We start from the raw sequence: 24,928 nt of genomic DNA on the forward strand, positions 1-24,928 counted from the left end.
TTTGGTCTCCGTCATGAACCGTCGACGGGAGAGTCACAGCAGCAGCGGCCAACTCAACCGAACACCACGGAGGTCGATACGACGCTCAGATGCGACTGCAGTCACGTATGTCATCATGTAGCGGTTATATAACTAGTGGGATGCTGCACATTACATGATGCACTTCTGGATTTTATGTTTTTATTTTATTTAAGATGACCTAAACATGTACATTTACCACAATAACCATCCTGTACTCTGACAATAAAAGCTGATTTAATCATTTAAGCCTCTCTAATGGTATTCGGGTTTATTATAAGGGGAACGGAGCTGGGACTCTGTCACGCAGTGAGCAGCTTGATATTCAAGGAGCACTATTGCCCCCAGTGGATCGAAGTGGAAGTTCTAAAAAATTATACAGAATGAAAAAAAATCCATAAAATCTAGAAAACAAACCTTTTACATTGTGTCTTAAAAATAAGAACTGGTACCTGAGAGTAAAGAAGGACCTAGAAAAGCACACAAATCTACACCTAAACATATATTTAGTTATTTTCTAAAAATGCTATTTCATCCTTCATTGCAACACCAACCACGATGTTTAAAACATGCAAAACAGAGGCAGCAAACAATCTGTATCCACAATAAAACTCAATTCTGTGATCATGAGCAGTTTATTGGGCTTTGAAAATAAATTGATTACAGTGTGTCAGTTTTCATTTGCCCTTTATTGTTGCACTGACAGACGTGAGACACATCTGAAGGGAACAATCAGCACAGATAGAAATGAGGTCGACCATCTACGGGCTTGACAGAGAGGAGGAAAATTGCTGGAGACAACTGAATATTGACAGGATCATTCTTTAACAAAAGACAGTGAGGATGCGTATCGACAGGAAACAAGGCTTAAAATGAGCCTAATTGTAAATCCTGAAGGAATCATTGAGAGTGAAAAGCTTCTTCATCGGTGTGGTTTTCTCGGAAGGCGGTTGACGAGACTAGAAGAAAGTTCTGCAGGAGAAGAAATAACAATATTAATTAATAACATGCAAGATACGAATGATTACAAATAAAAGCTGTTAAACCTGCTATATGGAAACAGAGAATAACATCTAAACAGTACATATTCACGATACAATGACAACATCAACAACACCAAAACAAACACAAGATTTCACATCCAGAGTTAATGTGTTTCATGAGTCGCTGCACTTTAAACACAGCAGACAAACACAGACAGGTGTTTCAGAAACTCAAGATCCTCTGGAGTTAAAGCGGCAATCCTGAAGATTTCAGTCCTGGTTGATTTACAATTTCTTTTTTAGTGACAACAATGGTGAGTCGTTTTGTTTGAGTTTGTTTGTAGTTGTCAGAATAGTCTGCAAAGTTACATTTTTTGCATATATTACAGAGAAAAACTGAAATACGGCATTTTTTCTGATGAATGTTGCCACAGACATCCAGTTTTTAATACTGCAAATATATAAATATCGCAATACCTACCTCCTTTGGCGATATATAGTGACTTAATATACATTTATTTATGAAAGTCTTCGAGATTGCCACTTTAAACTGAACCCAAGTTTTCTTGGAACAGTTTTCTGAGGAACAGAATCCACAAAAAGACACTTCTTGTTAAGCTTCAATCTAAGAAATACTGGGAACTTGTGTATTTTTACTGCAGCAGAGGAGGATCCTCCCTACAGCACCACCCGGTTACACATAGTGTGTATGGATGTCAGAACATGTAACCCTGGAAACAACATCAATCAGAACAACTGCTGAAGGCTGGCAGGAGTCCTGAGCTGCTTTAATGAGCGGCCGTGACCCGAGGACGCAGGACAATACCACAGACGCCACGCATGTTCGTATGTGTTTATATACGGCTCACTGGGTCGGGATTTGCCGGGTTTATGGTGGATGGGGTGACTGATTGCATTAGTTGTAAATGTCTTCACTTGAATAGCATGTTTGTATCGTTGAGCACATGTTTCGGCAATAAAGAAAGGCATTTTTCAAATAGAAAAACGGCATACACAGGATACATTCACTGTCACGCAAGCTTTTCTTGGAAGTAGCCACGGCGTGATATAAGATGAGGGGGAAACCAACACCAAAATACTCTTGTTTCTTCTGATTGACTGTCACGTGTGCTCAAGGAAAAAAAAGGGCTCAAACAAGAACAAAAGCCACACCAAACATCCCCTCTGCAGTGAAGAGGAGGTTTGAAGACTAAGTCGATTACCAGGACGAGGTGGGAGGGCTAGTGTTGAATCAGGTAGCCGTGTCTGTACAGTGTTGCACTGCCTTCAAACACCTTTCTGTTCACAGTGGGACTGACTGATGCTGACTTAGGGCTGAACACACACACACACACACACACACACACACACACACACACACACACACACACACACACACACACACACACACACACACACACACACACACACACACACACACACACACACACACACACACACAGAGAGACACACACAGAGAGACACACACACACACAGATCAAAGATGCAATGTGCATCTGAATATAATAATACATGTAAAATAGTATATATGATGTGAAAAATTAACGAGAACATAAATAACGATGAGTCATGCTTACACTTCATCTTCATAATCCTTTGGAGGGGAAACAGTGATCACGACATCGATCCAGTCCTAAAAAGGGGAAAAGTAACCTTTACTTTCATTTTGCGCTCGACTGAATCGACACAAAATATGAAGATTGACTGAAACCACAATAGTATGAAAACAAATGGCTTAATCAATAAAAACACTTTTGACATTTTATTTTCCTACCCCTCCACTGTTCCAGGCACGAGCCAGAGAGTTTTGTCCCTCAGTCAATGTGGCGTCCAGCAGGATCTTCCCATTCACAGCCATGAGTTCGTCCCCCGGTACGATGCCACCTAGAACAGACACGTCAGAGATGTTTACTCACAACATGGACGTACAGATCCACAACCAGCTGCAAAGAGAACCACCAAGAGGTGCTCCAACACTTGAATATCTGAAAATAGAAAACTGAAACGGACCGTGCTTATCTGCAGCTCCACCTTCATACACAGAAGATATCACCAACTTCCCCAACGGAGAGTCTGCCCCTCCCTCCAGAACAATGTCAAGCTGTCCAGTCTTCAGAGCAATGAACACAAGCATCAACAGTCAGTCGTGTGTCAGAGAAGCGTACTTTAAACAAGTGATCAGTGAGATTTCTCTCATCAATAAAGTGAGTTATCTGGAGGCGGACGATGCCGTGCAGTACCTTCTTGATCCTCAGCAGCCTCACATCTCGCCCGTCTATCTGGTCCGAGGAGAACTGTTAACGAAGAAACGATTGAAGAGGGGGAAAGCATGAAACTATTCTGCTTTCTATTCTGACTTATATTGTGGATGGTTTAACTTAAGGAGATAGTTCTGCTGTTTACTTCAGGATTGTTATACATGCTCTAAAAGGGAAACAAATATCTTATTCACACAAAAGACAATTTAAAAAAGACTACATAAGGATCACTAGCTGATAGATGTTAGTTTATTTAGCCATCAACATACTTTGATTCGTCTAAATTGTTGTTGTCTTTAGTATAACATAATTCACAATGGCTGCCATGGCAACAACACAATGTATGTCCTTCAGAAACGTTAGCTAGCGTGATTCATTTATCTTCATAGACACTAAAGGTTTCTAGTTAGCAGGAGTGAAGAAGACCTGTTAGATAAATTCTAAACATCTGTTGCATTTTTCTGCATTGCTGTAGTGCTAATAAGATCAGGCATACAATACCATGGAGTGGGGGTCGAACTCTTCCTCGTATTTCTGAAATCCCTGAAAGAGAATCAATGTAGTTCATTAAAACTGATCAACAAGTCAATAACAAAAGCTTCTCGCTGTATGTCGGCTGTGTAACAAGCTACTGAATGAAGTGCTGCTGAGATTTCCTTTGACAACCAGTTCTATGTTAGAGCTCTAATACCATCCTGAATATATACGGAAACCATGGAGACACCAAGTCATTAATAAAGCACAAGTTTAGGTTTTCCTAATCATTCCAACCAAAGACGACAGCCATTTCATTTCAAAAGTTAGGAAGCGGAACAAAACAACATTTATCCAGCTACGATGACTCAGGGAGGCATTTTTCTCCATGAAGAACAAACACAAATTAATCTAACTCTTCGTTTCCTGTTTTGCAGACATTGGACATAAAGGATGAACCCTTTTGTAATATTCATTTTTATTGGTTGTGGCTGAAGACAGCAGTGGCAACGTGGAAAGCACAAACAATCTAACAGATGTGCTATTTGGAATAACAGATAGGGTGAAATCTAATAAGACTGATGTTCTCTGTCTCTAATAAATAAAGAGGGAGGCAAAAGAAAAGGTAAAACAAGTTCCTTTCTTTAAGTGATGCACACTGGCGTAGCCCAGAAAGACAGAGGAGGACATGTCTTGACTTACAAATCCTTGCCAGATTAAATCCATTAACAGCAGTTAAGACTGTGACATGCATTCCCATACGGTGTTCACAATACAACCGTGTGCTCCTGCACAAGCTACACAACTGGGCCTAAAGGCAGTGATGCAGCCAAAACAGAGAGGAGGATAATGAGGAAACCTGATGTGTGAACATGGAGACAAACGGTGCAGAAAGAAACGAGAGAAAAAAGGAGAAAAGGAGTAAAAATAAATCAATAGAGGTGGCGATAGGTATGGATTACTTGTCGTTTGCTGTTTGATTTAAAAGACGAGTTGAAAGGCACCATCCGTTTCAGCATTTCCTGGGGCTGGAAAACAAAACCAGGTAGCAGCTTTTAATTAACAAATAAAAACAAAAACACTGCAAGGTCACTGTTCGTCAAGGTTACCGCAGGTGCAACGTGCACATATTTGACTGCAGCAAACCACAGTCCAATAGAGAAATAATGTCAGGTTGTGAGTAAGATCAGGTTTTTCGGGGGATTTGTTGATGATAAGAAAAATATAGACTACTACCATCTTTATCCTTGACGTTTAAATTCTTTGGCTGTTAATACAGCAGCATATGGTACACACCACAGCCCTTGGGAATATAGTCCTGCAATCAATCCTTTCGATCCAAAGTAAATGCAGTTTAGAAAATAAACAACATGAACACTGGAGCTTTTGGACAGAAATGAGAGATGGCTTCCCTGTGTGATCTAATAACCACAAACCGGCTTTCTGCAAAACAGCTGTGGAGTCTGGAAGACTCACGAGGACGAAGGACGAATCCCTCACCCAGCTCATGGCAAGCCGTGTCAGATATCGTAATGCTATACGAGCCTATTTCATTGAATCAGGGAGGATTCTTGCAGGGAGCATGACTGCAGTGCGGTGTGTTTCGTACCAAGGCATCAGAACGGACTGCAGGTCTGAGCGGGTCTGGCCGGTTGGTCTGGGACTGCGGCAGCATGACGGGTTTAGACATGACAGGGGCCATCTGACGCCTCTGGTTGGGGGGGCTAGGAGCTAGTTGCTATTAGGGGAAAGACCATGTTGAGGAAAGGTTTTTGGATATGTAAAAGCATCTTGTTATGATATAGCTCACAATTATAACTAACAATGGAAGGGGTCAGATATTCAAGAAAGACACTCACCAAGGGCGTGCTTGAAGAGGAAATACGACTGGCATGAGAGGTGTTTCTCATAACCTGAACCACAGTAAAATCAAATTAATCTTACAGCCCACTGGTTCTTTCAGATCGCTCCATCTCCTTCAAAAGCATTCAAAGCATAACCCGTAAAGCATATCCAAACAAATGTGTGCAAACACATTTCTTTTTAAACTCTCCACTCATGACCATAATCACCTGCTGCCTTCATCCCCACTCCATTCCATGCAACACTCGGTAAAACAACACACAGCTACAAGCAAACGTCAATATCAAACCAACTACATCTCTGAAGGACTTTCCCTGAGAGAGAAGTAAATTGTAAATCAATGGCTGCACTTCAATCATGCTAATATGGTGTTATTGCTCTCTCTTCATGCATAAAACATCCCGATAAATAAACAGAACATGCATATAAAGCGCATTACCACACAGACGGGAAAATAAGTCGGCGCAACCAATCAAATAACAAAGAGTAGAAGCCAGTCGACCACACAGCATCTCCCTGACGTGATCATCTCTAACCTTTGGACTAGAGGGGTAGGACATTTCACTGGCGTTGGACGAGTAAATCCCTCCTCTTGGCAGATAGCCGCCTGCCTCCCACTCGCTCCTGTGCTCTGGAGGACTGGGAGGGTGTTGGAGGTGGTGGTGATGATGCTGGCGGTACCCGCCGAGGGCCCCTACCCGTTCTCCTGAGTGTTGGGGCGGTGGGGGCGGAGGGGGAGGTGGAGGAGGGGGTGGAGGAGGTGGTGGAGGAGGCGGAGGCTGTGGAGTAGGCTGAGGAGAGGACGGAGGCCACGATGAATGAGACGGAGGTGGATAGTGGGAGGAAGGTTGGCGAGGGGGTTGTGGGTGAGGCTGTGGGTGAGGCTGTGGGTGAGGCCTGCGCCCCCTTGTTGCTGAAGACGGGCCAGAGGGAGGTTTTCCAGTGCTGGGTGGAGGAGGAGGCCGCCGCTGTGGGGGCGCTCGAGGGGAGGGAGGGGAGTAGTTGGGTATTGTGGGGTTCAGCTTGGGGGAGGGTGGCGGGAGAGGTAACGGAGGGGGAGGTTGGCTTGTGCCGGGCTGTGTCGGGGCCAGTCTCTTCAGAGGGCCCCTCAGGCTCTGATCCACATCATCCAGGTTAATGTCATCCAGATCAGTGGTGGCCAGGTGGAGTCCCCCAGGGAAACGTTTCACGTTGGGCACCGATACTGGCGATTGCGGCGGGGAGAGCTTAAATTCACAATGACATGAAAAATGACTCGTTTCACCTCGTGTCAATTCTTCTGTTGAACTTTTTAAATTCAGGCAATCAGGAGGAAAACGCAAAGTCATAAATCCTCTCCTGCAGACTATAGACTCATTCCCTTTTATTCTACGTGGACATGTCTTTTTATGACATGTGGACTGATGTCGCCTGAGGTAGACCATTTGTGCCAAAACAGTCATTTCTATGTAGAATTAAAAGGGGGAATTGAATAATAGTGTTTTTGTTGTATTTCACATTAAAAAAGTCCCATTTATACACATCTACTGTACTTTCCTGCTGATTTCACGCGACGGAAAATAAGTTCATTTTACTATTACCTCATCTCATGCGTCACATAAACCGTTGACGAACACAGGCTTTCTGAACTGTGAACTTTCCCACGTTATTTCACTCAGTCACCAACTAAATGGTGGGAGAGTTACATCAATGTCATCTTCATCAGTGCTACGCTACTGTATAAGAGTTCTAGTCATCTCCTTGTAACAGTAATAAAAATGGCTCATAACGTAGAATAACAACATATGGAACAAGAAGCGTTGCCGAGCGGCTCGGAGCGCTGAGAGGTTTTGACAGAGGAGGTCTCACTCTGTACCTCTGGGGATTCATTCTCCACACAGGATATCTGCTCCAACCGAGTCTGACAGAGACGCTCCACCCAGTGCTGCACTTTCTCCGACTCCTCGAGGTCTTCTCGCTCCGTCTCTGAAACCTGGCAGTTAAAACCACAAATACCATGAAAATGAACGTACATCATAAATGATTTATTATTAGTATTTAAGAACAATCTACTCCCTCTAGCCCCCTTCTCATACCTCCTGAACCAGACGATTGATCTTCAGCTGCTTCTCTCGTTCGTGCATCTCTTCCTTCTCCTTGGCGAGTTTCAACTCAAACTCCATCTCCTTCTTGTTCTTCCTCTGCTCCTGCAGTGTGTCCATGTTGGACACTTTCTTCTTTTTCTTCTTCTTCTCTCCTTTCTGAGGCGTCATCATCAGTTGGTCAAAAATGGTTTTAAAAAGCAGAGCTCAGACAAAATCTGCCACTCCAAACCACACAAAACATGCAGAAACAGCTCGACACCGTGGATAACGGATAAAAGCCCCGCAAACCACATTAAGTTTGATAAATATTTCTAAGAATGAAAGCTCTCCTCCTGAACAACAGCCACTTTGTCATGATGACATTAGAAGCGCTTATCTTTCCTTTGTAGCCACTCTCACACCACACTGAACTCAGGCAGCAGACGGTACCTTGCGGATTGATGGCAGTTTCCCCTCATATCGATAAAACCAGCCAAATGCTAAGGATGAAGATGAACACAGGTCATTCTCACATGTTTGTCTCCAAGCGGTGCATCTATTAAAAAAAGCACTGAGGAATCACAACACAACAACCCAAAGAGGAAAAACGAGGGAAACTTTCAACAGCTGCATTCTGGTTGTGCATCACACATTTTCAGCAGCATCAGCAGAACTAAATGAAATGTAAGTGAAAACTCTCCAGTGTTTACATTTTGGTTGTCAAAGGAAATCCAGCACTAGTCTGAGTGAACGCTTGTTTGCACGAACATCCTCCGACAGCAGCTGTGACAATGACAGCTCCGGACTCACTTGTTCGTCCTGCCCTTCCTCCTCCTCCTCCTCCTTGTCTTCCTCTGTGAAGGAGCTGGCTTGATCAGCTTAGAGTAGAGAGGCCATAAACAGCAACACAGCACACAGGAGTGACAGAAAGAGACACAGAGAGAGCATGCGGAAGAGAGGAGGGGAAATAAAGTGAACTCCAAAGGTTTCAGAAGAAAAGCTAATAAGTAGGTTCAGGAACAAACACAGGATTCATGCATTTCAGGGCAAAGACTCGCTCAGGTGTCCTTACGAGAGCTCTTGGCCTTGGTTTTCGTCTCAGGTGGGGCGGGGGATGCGCTCTTTGGAGTGCGGGGGCTCTTAGGGCTTTTGGGCCGGTCTTTAGCTCCCCAGTCCTCCTCCCACTCTCTGGTTTGCTTCTTTTCCACAGCCTCAATCCTACATAAGATGACAAAGAAGTGAGGGATGTACGATATGTATAAAGCAATACTGAATATTAAATAAACAACATTAGCTATATACTTCTCCATCTCCTTTTTATAACGCTCCTCTTCCTCTGCAGCTTTCTGAGAGATCTCCATCTTTCTCCTGATAAACACATGAGAGAGATTTCCAGAATAAACATGCTATAGCACAGGGCTATAAATACAGAATTTATGATTTTAATCTAGTTTATGGCAGTTATTGAGAATGTCATCCCCCGCACATGTGATATGCAGTCCCATTATTCATCCCCAGATACCGCCGCTGTCAAATTCACTGAGAAAAGCGAGTGTGTACTCTGAATTTACAACGCCTGACAAGAGTGCACAAATAATTTAGTAATAAATCAATATATTGATGTAACAACAGATCAATATAAGATATTTGGTCAATCCCCAACAAGGCATATGAGAGAGTGCTCTACATGTCTTCACAACCGAAGTAATGTCAGTCAATACCTTTGCTATCGATTACTTTCAGTCTCACATCTTGATATTTGCCAAGCTTTTAAGTCAAATCGAGCCTTTCAGCTGAAAGAGGGTTTTTGTGTGTAGGAGTTAGTGATCCCATATTTCAGGTTGTGGATGTAGTGATTCGTTCACTCACTGTTTCTCCTTCTCCTGTTGCTCTTTGATGATTTTGTTGGTCTCCAGTGCGACCCTCTTCTGGTGCATCAGCTCCTGTCGGTCCAGCTCCCTGCGGGCCTCCAACGCCAGGCGCTCCTCGTCCGTCATGAACAGCTCTCTGCCCTGAGACGGTGACAACAGCAAGAGACGACAATCAGGGGAAGACGTCGTGTAGAGCGGGGATCCTCAAAACTTCTGGTCCATAACGGGGAAAGGAAAGTCCATCCATACAACCTTCCGTATCACACATTGATTAAGGAAATGTTAAATTTGCCCTTTGTATCAAAAAGCTTGCCGACCCGTGCTGTATCGCGTGCAGTCCTGAACATTTCCTCGCGTATGTAGACACAGGTAAATAAATGCATTCATGAAATCGGTAAATAAGAGGAGACTGCTTATCTCCGAGTCCCGAGGCAAACAGCACCCGAGTGACTTGTCTGTTGATAAATGAAGCTCCTGCAGACAGCCCGGGCTGAGGCACGGGCGAGGTAATGTGATGTCTCCAAAACAAAATGGCACATTAATCCGGCTGGTGCAGGAATGCAAAGCAGGGAAGGCAGAAGGTTGTGTTCCCTCATGTATCACCGAGTTTTTACTCCCACTTCAACACAATATAAACCATTATATGCATTTTGTTTATGCTTTGTGATTTACTTTCAGTGTATTAATGCAGACAATGTATCTTAAAAGGAGTGTTTTATGTTGTGTCTTTGAGTGAATTCAGTAATAGAGTTATGAGTTGAGCTGCAAAAGATAACGTAGCACTGAATGCTTGTTACATTCTGGTTATTTGTATTAATCGTAATGCAGAGAGAGTGTACTTACGGCTCCTGTCAGGACAGTAATCGTCAGACTCCTGCTGCTCTTCAGGACTCTCACAGCCTGGAAATATAGAAACAGGAAACTTCAAATTTATAAAATATATTTAACGGGTAATAAATTCATCTTTGAGATGATTATGTGTATTTATCAAGGTGAGAAATTATCGAGCCACTTTGACAAATGAAGGATGAAGGAGTTTCTTCCGACAGCAGAACCACTTTAGCTGGTTAAATGCTGATTTGGATTATGGATCTGCAGCTCAGTGAACCGATTGTACAAAATGTATGAAATTGTATATCTATGCCCCTGCTGCCATTGTTCCAAGTGGGCAAATAATGAAGTTCACCTCTTTGTGATCCGCATTGGTGAAATCCACCCCGTTCACCTCCACAATCTGGTCTCCAACCTACATTTCAGGATGACACGTAGATGTAGTTACAGCACGCTGGTATACAAGTTGAGTTTCATAGAGTTTTCATTTCAAGCGATCACCTCAAGTCCAACTTCTGAAGAAAGGGAGCCCGGCTTGACATTACTGATATAGATACCAGGTTTCTGGGTTGGACCACTGGAGATGCTGATGCCCATACCCTTGGTACCCACGAGGCTGAGGAAAACCTTCTTCTCCTTGATTTCTTTGCCTCCAATGGACGCCAAGCCTGCAACGCTGCTTTTTTTCTCCTGTGGCGGATACAGAAAGTCCATAAGCTTGTCTGCTGATGTGATGCAAACCGAAACACAACATGGAGGAAACTCTAAATCCGTCTCTTACCCCCGACTCGGACACAAACTGGTCGACAAACTGCCACTTGAGGGGTTCGTCTGACGAGCTGGAGAAATGGAAAAACGGTGAACAACAGCAGAAAAAATCTCCACAATGTCATTCCAGCACATTAAGTCCATTAAATCACTCAATGAGCAGATTAACAACTATAATATTATCACGTCAAGTATCTTACCTCTTCACTGGGATCATCCCCACATCTGCACACGGAAAACAAATAAAATCAAATGAATGAGGCCATCGATGTGAAACTATTCATTTTGATGCACATCAATCACTGGAAAATGAGTTTGTGTTTGCCGTACGTCTGACTTTGAGTGACACGACCTTCTTTGTCTTGATGAGACTGATGACTTCCTCGTGGATGCAGGAGGAGATGGAGTATCCGTTGATGCGTACAATCTCGTCACCGACCTATAAATCGAGACAGGATGGGATGTTACAGAGTTATTGCTACACCAACAATTTACATCCCTGTCTGTTGAATAAACCAGCCGCAATATTGACTTATTGATTGGGTCATCTATTTACATTTGGACGTTTTATTTATTCATTTACATAACTGAGCTTATTTAATCACACGGATATGTCCATTTTTACAAAGCGATGTACAATACATACACATGCATTATATACACACACAATCAATTGCATCTGTCCTGCTGTTTTTATGCTGATTCAGTTTTTATCAATTAATTTGTTTAGCTGTTTTATCAAAGATTTAAAAGTTAGACATATTATATATGCAGTACATCTGTTTCATTGCTTATCTGTTTGGTCCCTGTTAAATAAACAAATAACAAGTACATGGTATTTTAATTCAAATCAGCATTTCATGTTTTAGGAGTATAAAATACACATAAACTCATAATTCAGACGTACCTGAAGGCCGACATTCCCAGCCTGACCGTCTTTGACAATCTGTGATATGTAGAGACCACTGCCAAACTCCAGCCCTCCACGGACACTCAGACCCAGTCCGTCACGATGCGTCCGATCCAAACGCACCTCTTTCAGCTTCCTGCACAATCAGGAGAGACGGGATGATATAAAAAAAAAAAAGGATATCTGAGCCAGGTAAAATTTGGGAAGTGAGAAAGATGCAGATTCAGTTTGATACCAATACAGGGAATGTGGTGATGCTCAGGGATATTATGGTATAAACTTGAGATATGTTTGAGCTACAGACCAGATACACACAGAAGCAGGGAATGAGTCTATGGTGTACTCACCGTGACCTTTTGGGAGTGAGGAGGTCGTACTCAACCTGGTGTTTGAGGGGGATGAGAGGTCGGATGGCATCAAACAACGGCAAGCGCTTTGGTTCGTTGATGACCAGCTTCAGGTCCCCCACCAACACTGCCAAATCCATGGACCTCAAAGAGGAGAGGGGGGAAATAACTATATGTTTTGTATGTTTTTTATATGACTGCAGACACAATATAATACTAGTCAAGACTAAGTGACTTCCTAAATTGTAGAAGAAGAAATAAGAAGGATATTAAAAAGTTTTGGTATCTGCCAATAAATGCCATTATGATGCACATTTCTAAGTAACATCGGCTACATTAAAACAGAACTGAGGATCATTTGAGGATATTTATCCCGATATTGTCGTCTTCAGACATAAAGCTGACTAGAGTCATCGATCGGACAGCTCCATCTGGAGCCAGGAACGGCTTCATGCAGCTTGTTTTCCCCACATATGCAGTAGTACTCCTCTTTAATGTTCCAATTTTTAAAAACAGTATTATAACTATAATAATCTGATGGAACAAAGCAATCCAATCATTATCACAATTCGAATGAAGTCAAAAGGCAACAGCAATTAAAGCAGCAACGTAAAAGCTTCTGTGTAAAATCTGTCCACCTGGTCTCCTCTTTAAATTATTAATAAGCGTCATTTCAGCCCCGTTTGTAAGGTTGAACAGAAAAAGAGCTTTTGTGGAGAACTGGTCAGGCTTGTCGGAGCACAGTGGAAACTGATCACAGGCTTAACCGGCGGGGTCACAGAGCTCTGGCTCTGTACAAAGATGAATTGAAACCTAGACCTGTAGCCCCCCCCCCTTACCCAGACCCTCTGAGACCGGGCTGTTATCAGAACCTGATGGAGCATATAATTTAAACTGCAGATCTACATCAGAAATGTGTCCGACAAGATTAACAACTTTTGAAAACCAAACATGAAAATGTGGGTGAGGATTTAGTGGAGGTTAGAAGAGGCCATCGTGTCACTGCAGCGTGCAACGAACAGGAATAAATTACAGCATGAGAACAAATGTTACTTTTTTTTTGTTTATGCTAAATGCCACATGTTGAAACACATGGGCTTCTCTAATAATGCTTTTATTCAGTTCTGGTTTAAAGACACAATTTCAATATATATTCAACAACCATCAATATAACACGATATAGAGGTGTGAAAATACAGATGTGTGTACGACAGAGACAAAACAAAAAAGAAAATGCAGCTGTCTCACAGTCGCTCACACTGAAACCACACTGAGCAGTGACGGATGGTACTCACTGGTGATACATGCGGAGGACATCGTACAGGTAATCCTTCTCAGCCTCATTTTCAATCAGCAACTCCACCTGCAAGAAAGGACAAACATCTGGTGCCAAACTTCTTCTCACTGCTGAATCAGAGGAGATGTCAGCCCACCGACACACACTGTAGCCCACCTCACTCCAGTGGTCCAGTGTGTGTGTGTGTGTGTGTGTGTGTGTGTGTGTGTGTGTGTGCGTGTGTAGGAGTCGTACAAACCTGATTGCGGCTCAGCTGCAGCAGAATTGTTTTGAGGAAACGCTTCGGCCAATCACTGATATAACACATTTCGCTGTCTGACTAAATATGTCCCAAATACAAGCTGAAGGCTTCAAACTGACCCCAAAACGTTGTTTTTTTTTGTCAGAGAGCGGCAGCTTTGGGAGAAGATGAGGCTCCTTGGACTAAAGCAGGTGTAACGGTCAGCCCTTCCCTAACCATCAAACCACTGGGAGGGAATAATGGCTGTACAGCTGAGGTGAGGCTGCAGTAGGAAGGTCAGCCGTGTCATCTTACATACAAACAGAGGTGAACATTCACACCCAACGTTCACACGCACCTCATCTTAGGCAGGGCGTACTCAAAGGTGGGCAGGCTGACTCTCATAGAGAGGAAAACACTAATACACATGCATATTCAGGCACACCAAAGTCTACAGTAATCATAAATGTATGACTGCACTACGTGGACCCTGCTGTGAGGTCGCTGTGAGGGTGTGTGCGTGTGAGACACGGTTTTTATGGTGGTCATAAATTTCTGTTGCTCAGGGCAGTGAGGCAGAGTCAGCCTGAACTGCACGCAGACTTTGGCACCATAAAGCAAAGGGCTGATTGGTCACTCACATAGGCATTTTAAAAGGTTACTGTCTAATTTAGAGGTTCACACAATAAGACCTGATATAATATTAGTATATAGACTGCAGGACGCACAACACACTTGACAAAACAGATAATAACACAATTATTTTGTGAAGGTACAGTGAAGCTACACACACACAGTGAACCACACAGAGAGCTACAGCGACTGTGATAATGTCCCCAAAATGAAACAAAGCCCGATTGTGCCATGTTGACCCCTCGGTCTCTAATTAAACCCCGTAAATTGTCCCACCGCTTCCACTCAGCTGCTCATCTCTGTGACGGTCCATCTAATGCCGATATGCCCTTTGTGAAGAGCCTGAAATATGCGACACTGTCTGCCTGCGTGGAGCACAGATGTCTCTTCAATGATCCTGCATGCTCAGGGCTGAAAACACCCTCAATGTATCATGTTTCCCTTCCTCTGTTATTTTACTCATGGTTACCTTTTCAGGCTAGTATGTGCAAACAACAAACACAACACATGGTATCATTTGTGCTGAATTCATGGAGCCAAATAACATGGATTCAAACAAACAGGGCTTGGAACAGAAACAGAAAGGTATAGCTGCTTAGAATAGACTGTTACTTACTAATACGCTTTGAAGGAAAATAGATTATGATATCTATTAAGAAAACACTGATACGTGTAAATATACACTCACAATAAGTTGATCGCAGTGAATTTGTATTATCTGGATAATGGTAAATATTAGAGTGACTTGAGAAAGCTGTCAAGCTCACTATATTGGTAGACTAATGAAAAATACAGGATATCAAAATACTTTTACAAAAAATATATATAATATATATATACCTTAAGATGTATGATAATCGTATTTAAGAGTAATGATTGTTTTACAATAAAAAGGATGCTTACCCCCCCAAAAATCATAACATTAACAGTGATTCCAATATGTTAGAGCCATTTTAAGAATGTTAAGCATTTTGTGATAATTATCGGGACAATATCTTGAATCGCAATTATTTTGCTCAAGGTAATCATTAGTTTCCCATGAATACTTAGTTATGTATTATACTTTAACCCCAAAACTACCGCCACACAATTTCAAATTTTTAATTTGACTTGTATAAATGTTTTTGGATTTGCTCTTAAAGTATAATTTTGAAAATACAAGTTTTTCATTCGTTTCTTCCGTGAGGCTGCCGGTCAGGCCTAGTACATAACATCCCACACACCTGCGCCACTGAGGTGACAACCAGGTAGGGGAAACCATTTTTAAAGGGCTATTTAGCAGGAAAATAATCAATATCCGAAGAGGAGAACGTTCGTCACGTACCTTGTGCCTAAATTCCCGAGCAACTTTCCGCTCCATCGCTGCGACGCTTTAGCAAACCGACCGACGTGAGATGCCAGTGTCGGGAAAGTTTGGCAGGACTGGTGGACCGGGGTCACTACGTCAAGTTTGCCGTAGTAAAACTACAGCTTCCGGTAAATATTTTCATAGTAAGAGTACAATTAACGAGGATAATACAGGTAGGGTGATGTACACGACCAAGGTGAACATGTACATAAACATAGGCCTACTTTAACTTACTCCCGAGTCAATAGACCTACATCGTTCACATATACTCTTTGTTCTACAATGCATGCCTTTATTGTGAAGGGATCAACGTTTACCGTCGGTTACTTTTAGAAAGCACGAATTAACAGTCGTCGTTTAGACAATTAAAACGTGTTTAATTTAATTAAAGAACACATCATTAAGGAAGAACGTTTTTGAATAACGGATACACATTTTAAACCAATAAAATAACTAGACCCACAAAAGGAGCTTGTTTTAACCGGGAAGGAAAATGCTTCCGGTGGTCCTGTGAACATAAAATAATCACTGTTATATTTTCGCTACCTGCCTCAAACTGACATTAAAAATTGTGTGGTTGTTGTCCCATTAATACCCTCACAAAGCTTAGGGGTGTGCTTGCTTAGTAAACAGGCTGCCGCTGGTGGGCGATATTTATACCATCAATGTTACCCACGAAGAAGACGAAGGGGCGTAGACTTCCGGGTTTCAAAAACTTGATCGCAACGAACTACACCGCGGTGTTGTCCTGCCCGAAGTGTCGCCTGTATTGAAAAGCTGAGGGTAAGTAACATGTTTTAGTATGTTAGCTTAAGACGCTACAGATAAAGTTACTATAACTATATGGTTTTACTATTATGTGGCTGTTTTATTCTCGCAAAAGCTGCAGATTCACTATCAGTAAATGCATCGTTAAAGACAGACAAACGTTGTGGCATATGTGTTTTGCAGCGGGAATGGACGTGGTCTTTAAGTACAAATTCAGTCCGGCAAACTGAATTGAGTTTCCTTTAATTATATGTCTTAAAATATGTCTTAAAAGCGTGAAAATGTGTGTTTTTGAGAAAAGTAGATTTTGCTTGCAAACGTCCAGCGTCCATGGCAACCGTTGCCTCTGATATCCTGTCGCCTCTTCGTCATTAGTGGCATATTCACATTTTTGATTATGTGTCATGCGTGCAACAACAAACCATATTTGCAGTATTGATGGCAGCCTCTATGTTTTTTTTATGTTTTGTTTTCAGTGTTGCCGGGATGGCATCTCCAACAAAAGATGCAACTCCACGCAGGTAAGATCTGCAGTAGGAGGACAGACTTTTTGTGGTCTCTCTGCACGAGAAATAAGTGTCCATTGTGAGAAAGCCGCAATGCTTTTAACTGTAATCTCCCTGATTGATGCTTAGACTTATTTTGTAAGTCTGATCCCCCGCTGTTAGTCCTAAGTCTTATCCCACATGGATTTAGTCTCACTCCTTAAGTGGGTTTACATGTCTAATCATTCATTTTCATTTCTTGCTATTTCTCTTTTTACTACAGAGTCAAAATTCATACCCCTGGTCAAGAACCCGACTCCCCACTTCCCCCCATCCATGAGCGGTTAGCGTACATGCGTCCCTCCAGGGAGCTGCTGGAGTTCTACAGGCAGAAGATCGCCCAGTTTGACGGAGAACATGAGGAGCTGCTGCAGATGCTCGAGAAGTACAGAGGAATCACGGATGACCAGGTGAGATCCAGCTAGGAGTCGTACGTGATGCTGCTTTTCAGGTATGCTGGAGTGTATGTGCCTGTTTTTAATTGATCTTCTCTCCGCCCTGAATGTCCCTTCAGCACAAACTACAGTGGGAGGTACGGCAGCGTGAGGGAGAGATCGCAGATCTGCAAAACGCTCTGAGTGACATCCAGGTCTACCTTTTCCAAGAGAGAGAGCAGTCTCTTCGGCTTTATGCAGAAAACGACCGACTAAAGATCAGGTGGGTGTGCACTTAAATCGAATGTAGGATTGGGGTTATAATGATTTGCTGCCTTCAGACATACTGTAGCATTTTATATATATATATATCTTAATTCATTGTTGTACAGAGAGATGGAGGACAGGAAGAAAATTCATCACCTTCTTGCACTGGTTGGTCCTGATACAGGAGAAATCACATATTTCCACCGGGAGCCTCCTCACAAGGTACACGTTTACTTTTTCATAGACCTTTCTCACAGCAGACATCTTGACTTTGCATGCATATTTAAATGACTGTCACATATGTCAGCTTCAATACAATGAAAACAAAGTTTTTCTTTTTGTAGATTGACAAAAAAACCGTGTGATGACTATATTTCAGGTCACTGTGACACAGAAGAACACAGAGTCCAGAACGGAGGAAAATCTCAACCTCAGGCCAACAAGGTTGAGATCTGCAGGGACCAGGAAAGGTTTGCAAATTACTTTTCTATGATTAATATCATTTAAATATAATGAATAAATAAAGATGTAAATGATTATTTGTTGTGTTTTTTTTTAAATCATGGTATCAACACCGTTATTGTACAAACCTGTTATGAATAATGGCAGTGTCTGATCTGGTTTTATTTTCTGTTTACTGAAACTCAGACACAGGAAGCAATGTTGCTTGTGAGAGAGGGAAGTGAACTCTTTCCAGACAAGAGAAGGGATGAATAATTGCTCCTGGCAGACTGCCATTCTGATTTCATGTCTGTTTAAGCAGAGAGCACCAGGAGAACTAAATCATCAGACGGGGTAAATGGAGAGAGCCTGGAACAATACAAGAACGATAACCAGACACTGTTACTACAGGTGAGTCTAGGTGACCACGTTCAGGGGACTGAAACTTTCCCTCACTTCTCCTGTCTATATGGCTTTGGTGATGAGTTTACCCAGATATGATTTTTGTGGCTCATGTTTCCAGGTGGAGGCTCTGCAGGCTCAGATGGAGGAACAAACCCGCCTGGCTAAAGAGCAGGTAGAGTCTCTGCTGGAGGATCGACGGATTCAAACAGAGGAGGCACAGGCACACCGGCAGAGAGATCAGGAGCGACTCACCGCTCTGAATGACAAGTGAGTCTGCATTTTTAGTCGTTCACCACAATTGTACGACCTAGTGTATTTTATTTTAGTGTAAATTATGCTCTTTTTAATGTTGTATAGCTGGATTGTGTCTTTTCTTCCTTCTGGAATGACACTCCTCACTTTGAACTCACACCTCCTCTCACATCTGCCACCTCAGGCTCCAGCGAACCCAGAACCTGTTGTATGAGAGCACCAGAGATTTCATCCAGCTGAAGTTTGGCACACGGGCTCAGGAGAAGAGCTGGATGGTGGAGAAGGACCGGCTGCTGAGGGAGCTGGACTCCTGCCACAACTGTCTGAGGAAAACTGGATCTGCTGGTGCACAGCTGGGCCAAAAGTGGCAGCCCAGCAGCAACACAGTCCTGCTGCAACCCCGGCCTCAGCCAGAGTTACAGCAGACCCGCAAGGAGGAGCTCAAAGTAATATATACATATATTTTACGTCTAACTCTCTGTATATTCTAACTGTGTTGGGAGTTTTTTATTTACCCAATTTAAATGGATCATTATCAGGCAATGCAGGAGGATCTGAAGCAAGCCCACCGTCTGGCGGAGATGTACAGGGAGCAGTGTATTACACTGGAGACAGAACTGTCCCAAATCAGAGAGGAAGGCGATGTGGGCAGGGAAATATTTAAGGTACCGTGGTTGGACCGGAACTCATATCTGTGAAATCCTCATACACATCTCTGATCGTTCACATTTGATGCTGATCCCCAACTTTATTGTTACCAATGTTTTTGTCTAACAAAATTTTTGTGTGCAGGAGCGTTCAGAAAAAATGGCTAAGCGCCTTCAGCTGATGACTCAGCGCTATGAGGCGCTGGAGAAGAGGAGAGTCATGGAGGAGGAGGGCTTCAAGACAGACCTGAAGCACCTCAGACAGAAATTCAAAGATGTAGAAAAGAAACTCATCAAGGTAAAAATACTTTCTGAATAGTCCACTAGTGTTGATTTTGTTCACATTTGTTTTGATCATGATGGGAATTATTTTGTGAGGTTTTTTTTAGCTCTGAAAAATCAAAATATGTGATGTCAGTCAATATTATTTATTCAAAAGATAACAAAATTAGAAATTATGTAGCCTCCAAGCTTGCATACTGCTGATGGTTTTTAAGAGATTGTTTCAAACTATATCTTTCACATTTATACCTGGTGTATATGTATCTACTGTTTCAGGCTACTCTGAATATCGGGCCCAACCAGGACTTAGCCATTCTGCATGAGGTACGTCAGACCAACGGCAGGACAAAGAAGGTTCAGAGTGAGCTGATGGCACTGAAGGCAAAGATCTTTGGACTGGAAAATGAGCTGAGATATAGCTGAGGACTGGACTGTGTTGTTTATAGGAGACAATCCTGTGATGTTTTCCCAGTCACGTCATGTTTGTACTACTGTGTTTTACTCAAAGGTCGAGGGAATGTTATTTCGATTTTGTACTATGGACTAATAAAGCTTTTTTCTACAATGAGTTTCTATTATGAACACCCACAGTAATTTACAGAATTAATTCTGTTAACAGCCATATGCTTCTTCACAGCAGACATCTTGAATTGTCATAGCAGGAAAACATGGTATGATGGCTATCCTAGTTCTACAGTCATCTTTTTTAGAAGTGGGAGAAACATCCATATGGTATTTAATGTTACCTTTCTCATCTCACCCAGGTGTTCTAAAATCCTTTTATGGTGTCATTTAAATATCTATAAAACTAAATAGCGCATTATATTTAAAAACCATTCGGCCACAATGATGCCACCTACCGACACTTAATTGTGTATACCTGACAGCTTGGCAGCAATTAACAACCAGATATCTAACCCACAAGTAGGTTACCATGACTACAGAGTGTGAATACAAATAATAGTTTGTGGTTAAATTACCAAATGACTATAAATTAGTCTATTATTATTATATTAGAGTTTAACTGTAAATAGAAGTTACAGTCAACTTAAATATAAAATTGAAAGGACAATGGTAATAAATGAATAAACACAATTAAAAACATGAATAATAAATAAGGGAGTTTGTCATAAATATTAGAGTAAACAGGAAAACCTACAGAAAAACGGAGTTTGTGAATAAAAAATAAAACAATTAAATCAATATCACATGACTTTATTATTATTTACTAAAATCACTACATTATTACATTTTACAGAAGGTCGAAATTGTGTTCGTGCAGTTGAAAATGTAAATGTAAGTTTCACTTGTAAAGGCACGTGCGAGGGGTTTACTTTCATTTCTACAGAACTCCAAATCATAAACAAAACTCACCGTGTTTCCGGTAGAAAACCGGCTCCGCGCATGCGCATTCGCTGTTATTAGCAGTTGCTCGCCGCTATGTGTGTGCGTGTGTGTGTGTGTGTGAGTGTGTGTATTGAATGATGGCAGGCAGCTACACGTGAAAGAGATAGCGCAGAGTTGACTATTGACTGTTTGACATACCATGACCCATTTCTTCAGTGGTAAGTAGACTGTTAGCGTTAGCTTAGCTCAAGCTAGCTCGGCTCGGACTGGCGTTGTCTCTTGTTTTAGCCGCCGGCACTGACAACACAAAGTGACAGAAGAAATGCAGAGAATACGGTCCTTGAAAGCCGGTCGGCAGCTGCTAAAATCAAGCTACGAATGGGCAACGAGACGAGTGAACGCCTCACCTCTGATCTCACGAGATTACAGCCAGGTAAGTGGATGCTTTTTTAAAAAAAAACTTTAAAAAAAAACTTTAATTAAATCAAGAAGACAAAAGTTTGTTTGATGTACTTATTTGTTTCCAATTTCAGTGTTAAAATGGAAAGACATGTACCACGTTGAAGCTAGTCACACACACCACACATTTACAACCTCAGTTATTAACAACGTATTCATCTCCCTATCTTCTGGATCTACTCCAATAAACACTGTATGTGTGTGTAACTCTGGGCACAAAGTGCATCTGTGTTCCCCTTGTTATGAGGAGCGCTCAACCTTTTAGTACTACAGATTTTCATGTTTTCACTCTGCTCATGCCCTCATCTCTCTGGCCCGGCTCCCTCCTCAGGGCTCCAGCTCCTTCGGGCTCCTCTTTGACATCGATGGGGTGCTGGTGCGAGGCAGGACGCCCATCCCCGAGGCCAAGCAGTGCTTCAGGAACCTGGTGGACCGCCATGGGAAATACAAGGTGCCCGTGGTGTTCGTCACCAACGCCGGGAACTGCATGAGGCAGACCAAAGCAGAGTTTCTGTCCGATCTGCTTGAGGTGGAGGTAAATTGAACGCCCCTTTTTTTTAAATCAGTGTTGTGTCCTCCCTTGACTCGTGTGTCTTGAGATCAATCTTTCTTTTTTTACAGGTGTCTCCGGACCAGGTGATGCTGTCCCACAGTCCTTTGAGAATGTTCACCCAGTTCCACAGCATGCGTGTGCTGGTGTCGGGGCAGGGTCCCGTGGAGGAGGTGGCCCACAAGTATCCTTGCCTTAAAAAAAAAAAAGCGACTCTCTCTGGATGTTGACCTTTTAAAAGTGTGCGTTCTCTGTTTATTCAGTGTATTTTTGTTCCACTTTATCAGTGTTTAATCTTTGCGCTCTGTGTTCCCGTTGCGGTCTCAGCTCTCTCACAGATTTCTTTTTTAATCTGTCATGAGGGATTTGTTTTATTTTCATTTTGTCATGTGAGGGTTGTCATTAATTCAAGCGTGCATCTATGAAGCACTGGATTGAATCTTGCTTTGTTCTGCACAAATCCCAGTGGTTAAAGCCTCCTCAATGTGACGACATACAGCCCCAGGAAACAAAATTATAAACGTAAAACATCCCATTGCAAGCCGGTGTTATCTGTGTTTGTCTCGTTGGACATGCGTTTGGTGGCTCTTCACTCTTCAAAGCTAATCTGTGTTGGACTTTAACCCACCAAACTCCAGCCTGGGCTTTCAGGATGTTGTTACTATAGATATGCTCAGAGAGGCATATCCTCTTCTGGATGTCGTAGATCACAACCGAAGGCCCAAAGACAGTGTAAGTGATATTGAAGCGAGTTCAAGTTCAGTTATTGATGAGTGTGACATCTTATCGAATGTGTATAACGTCTTACAGATTCCCTCCACCAAAGGCTTACCGGCGATAGATGGTACGTTTCCACACACGATCAACAAACGTATGATTTAACAATTCAAAATGAACACAGGTATGGCTATCTTTCATGTTGTTCCTACAGCTGTCATCTTATTCGGTGAGCCAATCCGATGGGAGACCAACCTCCAGCTCATTGTTGACGTGCTGCTAACAAGCGGGAACCCAGACAATGCCTGGAGTTCAACGCGGTACCCTCACATCCCGGTCCTGGCCTGTAACATGGACCTGCTGTGGATGGCCGAGGCAAAGAATCCCAGGTACAGTACGCGTCAAAAATGCACATTTTTATAACATTATTATAATTATAATGTATACGAAATGTTCCCATCCCATAGGTTTGGTCATGGGATGTTCCTGGTGTCCTTAGAGAGCCTGTACAAGAAGGTCACCGGCCACGACCTGAAGTATGAGGCTCTGATTGGTAAACCCAGTGTGGTGACTTACAACTACGCCGAGCTGCTGGTTAGACAACAGGCTGAGAGACTCGGCTGGACCACTCCTGTGAAGAGGCTGTATGCTATAGGGTGGGTCAGTTTGTCCAACGCAAACACTTACATTTGTAGGAGGAGCTCCATCTAATGTGTCGTCCCTCCCATCTCTTTTTCGTAGCGATAACCCCATGGCTGACATATACGGCGCCAACCTTTACAACCGCTACCTTCAGGCTTCTCAGCGCAGCAAGGCCCAGATGCAGGCTAAGAGTGGCAGAGGAGGTGTAGATCCCTTGGCGGAAACCGTCGACGACGCCCCGAAAATGACGTCCGCAGAACTGGGAGGGGCGTCGGTTGTGTACGGGGCGGAGGACCTCCCCGACGGCTGCAGCTCCATCCTGGTTTGCACAGGAGTGTACAGCAGAGACGAGCAGGAGCTGCCCTCGGACCCGGCGCACACTGTGACGGAGCAGCGCATCTTCCACGGGCACAGGGACTTCCGCTTCGACCCCAGCCTCACGCAGCCGTCCTTCGTGGTGCAGGATGTGAAAGAGGCGGTGGAGCTGGTGTTTCAGGAGGAAGGCTGGCCTCTGGAGTAGGACGAGTGGCTCTCAACCTCAGGCTTCGTGTTACGGCCGTCCAGGAAACTCCTCTATGACCCCTAACTGGTAGTAACGGAAGCTTTGTATTGTTTTTTTACATATCTATGCCCCTGGTTTTCACAGAAGAGATATAGTGCCATAGAATGGGCAACATATGCAGTTTTAACACAGAAAATAGGTCCCGTTTTACGTTGTTTATGCATGGTAATGTGTCACAGACTGCTGCAGGAGTTTTTTATAAGCGCACACATCAGTTTCTAATGTCTCTACCTACTACCTACCTTTATACTGTATGTCAAAGACTCACGTGTCCCGTCTTGTGTTTGTATGATACTATCTATATCAGCTTTTAAAGCAGATGGATTTTTAAAAGATGTTGAGTTACATGCATTTGTATTACACTGTCTTTTATCGAGGATCTGTAAGTTTGATGAGAGACGGAAGGCTCTACAAAGACACGTGATGGTTCGTCCGTTACACAACATGTTGTCTAGAGATAAAGATATTCTTTGCACAACCCTCTACGTTACTGGGTCATCTTGTCTTTCCAAAATGAACCCCCCTTAACTAGAACAGTCCTGCTGTTTGTTTTTACTGCTCTCGAATTTCAGCTTGATTTGTTGTTAAGATGGAGTGAATGTATAACCACTAATGCTCAGGAGATTAAGTTGTCACGGTTTGGTTTAGTGTCTCATCAATGTTGATTTTTAGCCTCAATTAAGAGCCTGGTAATTTTATTTTAGTATTCTATGAAATTGTCAGAATTATACAAAGTACCACGGTTTTAACAAAAAAATTGAAAAA

The 24,928-nt window shown here is 42.7% G+C and overlaps 3 protein-coding genes across 6 annotated transcripts; 2 read left to right on the forward strand and 1 right to left on the reverse strand.

The window, feature by feature from the left end:
• Nucleotides 1–642: 642 nt before the first annotated feature.
• ush1c (Usher syndrome 1C) lies at nucleotides 643–16,012 on the reverse strand. Of its 2 annotated transcripts, XM_084018071.1 has the most exons (20): nucleotides 15,882–16,012; nucleotides 13,703–13,770; nucleotides 12,408–12,551; nucleotides 12,058–12,196; nucleotides 11,481–11,589; nucleotides 11,351–11,375; nucleotides 11,164–11,221; nucleotides 10,884–11,072; nucleotides 10,738–10,797; nucleotides 10,395–10,451; nucleotides 9,550–9,692; nucleotides 8,983–9,048; nucleotides 8,753–8,898; nucleotides 8,491–8,558; nucleotides 3,782–3,823; nucleotides 3,263–3,316; nucleotides 3,033–3,132; nucleotides 2,797–2,906; nucleotides 2,600–2,655; nucleotides 643–990 (listed from the first exon to the last, which is right to left on the reverse strand). In XM_084018071.1, the coding sequence occupies exons 1-20, from the start codon at nucleotides 15,915–15,917 to the stop codon at nucleotides 978–980; spliced, it is 1,683 nt and encodes a 560-aa protein (XP_083874197.1). In that variant the 5' UTR covers nucleotides 15,918–16,012; the 3' UTR covers nucleotides 643–977. The 2 variants fall into 2 exon arrangements, with proteins under 2 accessions (XP_083874197.1, XP_083874198.1); XM_084018072.1 differs by lacking the exons at nucleotides 8,491–8,558; nucleotides 8,753–8,898; nucleotides 8,983–9,048; ... (9 more) ...; nucleotides 13,703–13,770; nucleotides 15,882–16,012 and adding exons at nucleotides 4,717–4,782; nucleotides 5,364–5,492; nucleotides 5,614–5,667; ... (1 more) ...; nucleotides 7,473–7,589; nucleotides 7,693–8,461.
• A 604-nt stretch (nucleotides 16,013–16,616) lies between these two features.
• On the forward strand, nucleotides 16,617–20,445 carry ccdc77 (coiled-coil domain containing 77). Its single transcript, XM_084018080.1, has 12 exons — nucleotides 16,617–16,688; nucleotides 17,150–17,194; nucleotides 17,442–17,628; nucleotides 17,733–17,875; nucleotides 17,985–18,081; nucleotides 18,239–18,329; nucleotides 18,623–18,711; nucleotides 18,824–18,972; nucleotides 19,142–19,403; nucleotides 19,497–19,622; nucleotides 19,750–19,902; nucleotides 20,163–20,445. The coding sequence occupies exons 2-12, from the start codon at nucleotides 17,160–17,162 to the stop codon at nucleotides 20,307–20,309; spliced, it is 1,479 nt and encodes a 492-aa protein (XP_083874206.1). The 5' UTR covers nucleotides 16,617–16,688; nucleotides 17,150–17,159; the 3' UTR covers nucleotides 20,310–20,445.
• An 877-nt stretch (nucleotides 20,446–21,322) lies between these two features.
• Nucleotides 21,323–24,641, forward strand: hdhd5 (haloacid dehalogenase like hydrolase domain containing 5). Of its 3 annotated transcripts, XM_084018083.1 has the most exons (8): nucleotides 21,323–21,665; nucleotides 22,011–22,227; nucleotides 22,314–22,426; nucleotides 22,881–22,974; nucleotides 23,053–23,086; nucleotides 23,174–23,348; nucleotides 23,427–23,615; nucleotides 23,701–24,641. In XM_084018083.1, exons 1-8 carry the CDS (start codon nucleotides 21,556–21,558, stop codon nucleotides 24,119–24,121), a joined length of 1,353 nt encoding a protein of 450 aa, XP_083874209.1. In that variant the 5' UTR covers nucleotides 21,323–21,555; the 3' UTR covers nucleotides 24,122–24,641. The 3 variants fall into 3 exon arrangements, with proteins under 3 accessions (XP_083874209.1, XP_083874208.1, XP_083874207.1); XM_084018082.1 differs by having other exon boundaries at nucleotides 21,323–21,666; nucleotides 22,024–22,227; nucleotides 22,881–23,086; XM_084018081.1 differs by having other exon boundaries at nucleotides 22,881–23,086.
• The last annotated feature ends 287 nt before the right edge of the window (nucleotides 24,642–24,928 follow it).

Source organism: Eutrigla gurnardus (genome assembly GCF_963514095.1).
Source record: "Eutrigla gurnardus genome assembly, chromosome: 9".
Lineage (NCBI taxonomy): Eukaryota > Metazoa > Chordata > Actinopteri > Perciformes > Triglidae > Eutrigla > Eutrigla gurnardus.